Here is a 6,844-nt window from a genome sequence, read left to right on the forward strand (position 1 = left end):
CTCTAGGCTCACATGTGTTGACTCACGTCTCTAGGCTCATGGCTCAGATTTTCGAGCTCATGTGTGTCTCCAAGATCACGACTCACATCTCTAGGGGCTCACGTGTGTCGACTCACATCTTTGACTCATGTTTCTAGACTCACGGCTCACGTCCCCACCAGGCTCACGCTCACGTGTGTTGACTTACGACCCCTTCTCAAGAGATGGTTTGGCGTAGTTTTTTCAGTTTTTAAAGGTCTTTGACTTGATTTGGGGGGGGTAATCTAGAGTTGTGTTGATTAGGTTAAGATAATTTGAAAATAAGTGGCTCTAATAGTCCTAATGTGGTTAAAAGTGGGTATTTAAGCTCATGATTAATGCATCCTATGTCTCAACTTACACCATAAGGACTTATACTTCTTGGGTTTATCCAAGGTATTATTATACCTAATGAAAACCCCATGGATGGCATTGATTGAGGTAACACCCTCTTTAAAGTCTACACGTAATTGTTTCCATAGATGATTGCAATGGCTAGCACGTTGAACTCATTTCACCATTGCTAGAAACCATATAATTAATATATTTAAATCATAATTGATTATATAAAATAATATATAAATTTATGATAATATAAATACTATTTCTTAATAATTTATAAAATATAGAATTTATATCATATATGTTGTTAAGTATTTTTAATTTATTAATTAGTTTTTTATTTACAATATAGTAGGTAAATATAATTTGTATTCAAATACACTCAGTGTTCATAGAAAACCCGCAAACTCTCACAATGCACTTGCAAAATTCATGATCTCACTTGTAAATTTTATTTTTGCAGTTTTAAAGATCAACAAAATTTTAAGCATTTTAGTTATATTCTAGTTGAAAAACAGGTAAATATTGAAGAAAAAAAATTATAAATTTTAAAATTGGAAGTTTTAAGATCTCAGAAGAAAAATATTATGTGTGAACACTAAATACACTATATATATATGTATATATATGCCCATCTTGTTTTGAGGGCGGCGGCATTGCCTGATGTCATGTTCGTCCCGCGTTGTCTCCGCGGTTCAAACATCTCGTCTCGACCTCCACCCCTACCTGCACCTGCAAAAGCTGAATTGGCTGTGCCAAAAAGTCCAGATCGAGGTAAGCTATTTGATGGCACATCGTCTGGTGCATCCGGGTTGCTTCAGTGATACTGCTTCTTAGTTTTGCATACGTTCGTCTTTTTTAGGGTTGATATCTTCTGCTTGTTAGGGTATGTCAAAGCGACCAGCGACCAGCAAAGGGCAGCAGAACCAGGGGAGCCATTCTGTGTTATCTGCGGCCGCTATGGTGAGTACATCTGCGATGAAACAGACGAAGATGTTTGCAGTTCAGAATGCAAAGCGGTAGTGCTAGAAAGGGTCACTGCTCTCAAAGCATCGTCATCATCATCCACCAAAATCATCCACCTGCAAGATGATTGCATCTATGTGAAGGATACAGAAAAGGGATTTCCTGAGTGGGAAACCATAAACCCTCTCACAAACCAGCAAGCCGACAGCCTGCGACAAGAAATCGATATCCATGTCAAAGGGGACGGCATCCCTGCACCAATCTTGGAATTCTCCAACTGCAACTTTCCACCGAGACTCCAGAGCAACCTCGAGCTTGCTGGCTATGCTTTCCCTACTCCTGTGCAGATGCAGGCGATCCCAGCAGCTCTCAAGGGCCGTGATACTCTTGTTAGGGCGGACACAGGGTCTGGAAAGACTGCATCTTTCTTGCTTCCCACCATAGTGAAGTGCTGTTTGATCAGAAGCTGCTATGTCCCAAAGCGCGAGAAACCCCTGGCCATTGTGATGACTCCCACCAGAGAGCTGTGTTCACAGGTTTGTAAATGCTGATGAGGTGAATAATGTACTCTCCTTCATTGCAACTTTGGCCAAGTTTTCTTGTCTGTATGTGAACTTACAGTCCTTTATGTGTATATATGTTTGCATGTATGTATGTTCTATGTCACCCCTCTTATACTTTGTTGGTATGTATGTGTGTGTGTGTGTGTGCATGTATGTATGTTGTATGTCGTTCATCTTATGCTTTGGTATGTATGCGATCACTACTGTTCTATGTACATTTGCTTGCATTGGGCATTGAGATTTATGCTTGGCCATATAGTGTGCGTGGCTGCACTCTTTTTGGCATATTTATATGCATGAATGGATATCTTATGTTTTTACAAGTAGATATATGTATGCTAGCAGAAATGTAACACTATTGTTTTGTCAAATTTAAATAATGACTTGAAGGTCTTTAGACCTGTTTAAGAAAACATGCTAGTGTGCTTTTTTGAAAATTGACTCGCACTGAACTTCACAGGTTGAAGAGCAGGCCAAAGCTTTTGGGAAAGGGCTTCCATTCAAAACAGCTCTGGTAGTTGGGGGAGATGCCTTGCCTCAGCAGCTGTACAGACTCAAACAGGGGGTGGAGCTTGTAGTAGGGACTCCAGGACGCCTGGTCGATTTGCTGGCAAAACATCCAATTGACCTTGATGATGTCTGTATTTTGGTTTTGGATGAGGTAGATTGCATGCTCGAACGTGGATTCCGAGATCAGGTCATGCAAGTTGTCCAAGCTTTATCCCAACCACAGATCATGATGTTCTCTGCTACAATCCCTCCAAGCATAGAGAAGTTTGCAAGCTCTCTACTAAAACGCCCCTTGGTCATCTCTGTGGGGAAACTCAGCTTGCCCAATGGAGCAGTGAAACAAACAGTTATTTGGGTGGAGTCAAATCGTAAGAAGCAAAAGCTTTTTGAGATTTTTCAGAGTGCCACCCATTACCAGCCTCCTGTGGTAGTGTTTGTGAACTCAAGAGCAGGTGCAGACTTACTGGCAGATGCTATTCGTCATGTGACTGGTTTGAAGGCTGCAGCTTTACATGGTGAAAAACAAATGGCTGAGAGAAGGCAAGTGCTTAGCTCCTTTTTAATGGGGGAGCTACCGGTGGTTGTAGCTACGGGGGTGCTTGGAAGAGGGTTGGACCTCATCAGAGTGAAGCAAGTGATCGTGTTTGACATGCCGAGTTCTCTTCAAGAGTACGTTCACCAGATAGGGAGAGCTTCTAGGCTGGGGATGCCTGGCATGGCCATGGTTTTTATCAACAATGAAAATAAAGGAATTTTCAAAAACTTCATTGATCTTTTACAGTCCTCTGGCGCAATTGTGCCCCGGGAATTGCTGAATTCGCCTTATGCACATTCGTCGTACGCAGCTGTGTACAACCACAAAAAGCGAAAACACTAGTCATGTATCATTAGTAGTGTTTCTTACCTCTGTCAACATTTTTTCTTGTGCAGTTGTTCATCATAAGAACTGCATGACGGTGTGTTTTAGGAAAAGTGTTGCAAGTTTAATCAAAGTATGTGGGCATATTGAGTTTCATGTATTCGCCGCCCCTGCTTAGATCCACTCCCATGCAGGCTTATCGGTGCATGTTTTGGAGCCTTTAGCTTCCATAATTTGGTCTGATCGAATATTACATCTGTTGGGTGTCTTATTCAAAATCTGTTTGTCAAACTTCAGTGTATGTTTTTTGCCACTGTTGATTTAACAAACTGCAAGAGGATTGAAGGTCTTTCGTCATGTTTGGTTTTTATATTTGAATCCAAGAATATGGATAGATAGATGTTGGATATGCATTTCAAGTTGGCAAGCTTATGGAAAGGGAATGTTTGTGAGTCAAAAGGTGTGGTATGAGCTGTGACTCACTATTGGCTTTTTCCTGGCTCATGCAGCAAACATGTTTTTGCAGGTGGATGTAAATCTGTACGCAACTGCATGTCTAACTATCCTTTGTCAAGCTTGTCAAGTTACATGGCACTAGTTCTCTGTGTGTGTGTGTGAAAGAGAGAGAGAGAGAGAGAGTCTATGGATGAGGAGATGTGGAAGGCCAAACTTGCCAATGAGAGTTTGTACAGTTGCATTATTTGTACATGACTTAAACCATTTGTGGACCCTCTCAATTTGTTGTATGTTGACTCATAGATTCTTTGAGTGAGGATATGCCTTGCTCCCTCTGTCCTTGTTCTAAAAGATTGGTGTATTTAATATGTCAGCTACCGTGTAGTCTATATAGAAACAAGTGATTTGCAAGTTTGTGTAATGATCTGGAAGGGTTTCCTTTGATAGTGACTCCCAAATTGGGTTGACAAATTGTATAAATTGTGTCATTAAGCGTTCAACTAACTTTGCTATTGGCAAGAGTAATTGTTGAAGATGAAGCATTGATTGGTAGCTCTTTAGATGATGCATTTTATGAGATGACTTCTTACATAACCTTGTGTTTTGATTGCTCCTCCGTTTTTGGGAGAGGGTTATTGTGGTTTGCTTATTGTGCTTTGGCTTGCCACACCATGCGAGACGTGAGTATGCTTCTTCTTGGCACATAAGTTGGTGGTGAGTTGGTTTTTCCTTTGATGGCTTTAGGTACCTAGATAGTGGAATTGCCATCATAATACTCTTGAGAAATGAGAAGGTGTGTAGGCACTCATTTTTTATTAACTTTTGGATGAGAGGGTTGGTGCCTTTGTGGTTGAGGTTGCTTCCTTTGTGCAAGTGGGGATCTTGGGATCCACACATTTTCATTACTTGGACAGAATCCCTGTTCTTGTAATAGTTTTTTGGCAACCCATAATTGATGAGTTGAAAGAAGGTTTTGTTGGACTCTTTTGGGTTTATGTTGTGGAAGAGGTTGATGAGAATTTTGCTTTCTAGGCTTTTGAGATTTATGTTGTGAGAGTTGCGTAGTGTTGTCTTGGTTGGCGAGGTAGCCAAGTCGGATTGCCACCCTCACAATAGTCTTTAGCTACTAATAACCGCTTCTCTACCCACCTCTTAATACCATGAAGATATCTTGACATTGATATTAGGAAAATTCTAGACTCAAAAGAGGGTTGTTTCAATAATAATATAATAATAGACACATAGATTGAGTGACATGAAATCTACCAACGATCTTCACCGGTGGTGGGATCTCTCTACAAACCCACCTAAAATGTGGAGAAACTCTTATCTTCATGAAATATTAAAAAAACCATCACCTTGTCTTAAAATATTTTAAACCGTTTTTTTGTTAGCACCAACACAATAAAAGAATGTTTTCCACATTCCTGTGTTAGACGTGGAGTACTAAAAAAATTCTTTCCACCATCCCTTGAACTAATGCTTGGAATAGATAGATACCCAATCTCCTGGTTATTCTCTCAACTTGGTTCCACTTTTGAAACTCGAAACATCTTTGGCGTCCAAAAGGACACATCGTTCCTCATTTCTTCTTCCCTCCTTGATCCACAAAAGTGGTTAGCTCAGTCATCCACTTTTTGCTACTTCTTCTTTCTCATACGTCTGTTAATCTCTCATGGCAACCGAAAGTGGACTGAAACGAGCAAGGAGCAGTATCTCATCTGTTATGTTGTATAACATAAAAGATGAGAACGAAGAATGGATTTTCCAAGTATACAGGAAGTACTCTTGGATCACTATACAGCTAGGAAAACGTGGCCACTACCGAGTGAAGGGAAAGGCATCTGAAGACGCCAAACATTGGAAAGGAAGGATCCTTGACTTCAAGATGGCACTAGGAGGGAAAACTGTCAAAGAAGTGTTGATCCAGCATGTATTCATGCAAAAAGAGATCAACGTGGGACCATTGGAAGGACTTCCAAGACACAGACCACATTGTAAGTGCTTATGTTTTGTATTCCAATGTTGCAAATAAGGTGATTGATATACATTTTTCTGCGTTGATATACATTTTTCTGCCTTGCACAAATTTATACCCATCCAATCTCCAGGAGTGGGAGCCTGCACAATGCTTGACGAGATTCTTGAATGTCGTACATGGTGATGTGGGGGAACTTCAATATGAAGGTCGTGCACCAAGTGATCTCGCAAGAAGTAGAACATATTTCTATGACTCATTTCATACCTTGCCCACTCAATCGAGTCGACATGGAAAGTTGGAACGTATTCCTTTGCCTGCACTTGATAGTCCTGAGTGGCCATTGCTTGATACAGAAGTGATAGAGTCATACAGGACCAATGTTTAATGATATTAAATGTGCTATGAAGCCTAGCATTGGTGCAAGAAATGTCCACTTAAGTTTGTTTGTTCCAATTGCATGCTTTGTTGATTTATTTTCTGATTGTAAATAATTGAGAAAAACTAGAACAACTTTTATGTGCAAAGATATAGATGCAGCCTGGCTTGATCATTTGTTTGACAAAGGTTGGAGAGTGAAATCATCAAAGGGAGATGATTTGATCGAATGTCGATTGAACACCTCCGACATTACATTTCGGTGAGTGTTATAACATTCAAATGTCTTTTTGTGAAACAGTTACAAAGCTTATTGGATTATACTCAAAAAATTATCTTAATGATATTTTGGAATCACATACTATATTGCCAGGCAACATCTGTGTATGTCATTTACTTATAGAAGGTGGCGATGGATCAACAACAATTGGGAAAGCATGGACCAAGATACAAGAGATGGCAGCCACTCTTGCTTGATAGATATAGTTATGATTCGACAAGGTCACCCATCAGTGACATTGGAAGTGGAAGAGAATTGGACTCTCGAATATGTTAGAAAGGAATTAGAAGTAGCTATTTAGAATCCTCCAGATTAATTTTGCTTCAAGCTCGATGGTTGGAAGGTAAGTAGAAGAAGAGAGCATCAGATCATTTGTAAAGATGTTGCAGTCCCACATGAATTGGAGGCACTAGAAGATATATGATGTGACCATGTATATATGTATATGGTGACAATGTATTTTCCATATGCAATAAACTTATCTATTCAGAACA

General features: G+C 40.0%; 1 protein-coding gene across 1 annotated transcript; it reads left to right on the forward strand.

Moving 5' to 3' along the window:
• Nucleotides 1-994: 994 nt before the first annotated feature.
• LOC147613139 (P-loop containing nucleoside triphosphate hydrolases superfamily protein) lies at nucleotides 995-3,549 on the forward strand. The gene is made up of 3 exons (XM_086782423.1): nucleotides 995-1,134; nucleotides 1,246-1,862; nucleotides 2,350-3,549. Exons 1-3 carry the CDS (start codon nucleotides 1,029-1,031, stop codon nucleotides 3,274-3,276), a joined length of 1,650 nt encoding a protein of 549 aa, XP_086638549.1. The 5' UTR covers nucleotides 995-1,028; the 3' UTR covers nucleotides 3,277-3,549.
• Nucleotides 3,550-6,844: the final 3,295 nt, after the last annotated feature.

The sequence above is a fragment of the Cibotium barometz genome, chromosome 44 (genome assembly GCF_041138505.1).
Source record: "Cibotium barometz isolate CiBa-2024 chromosome 44, ASM4113850v1, whole genome shotgun sequence".
Lineage (NCBI taxonomy): Eukaryota > Viridiplantae > Streptophyta > Polypodiopsida > Cyatheales > Cibotiaceae > Cibotium > Cibotium barometz.

Bases quoted from the DNA above. Each gene is read 5' to 3' on its own strand.
- LOC147613139 (XM_086782423.1), top strand. From the start codon at position 1,029: ATGTTCGTCCCGCGTTGTCTCCGCGGTTCAAACATCTCGTCTCGACCT. The intron at 1,135-1,245 runs GTAAGCTATTTG...TCTGCTTGTTAG, and splicing joins GCCAAAAAGTCCAGATCGAG to GGTATGTCAAAGCGACCAGC. The intron at 1,863-2,349 runs GTTTGTAAATGC...TGAACTTCACAG, and splicing joins CCAGAGAGCTGTGTTCACAG to GTTGAAGAGCAGGCCAAAGC.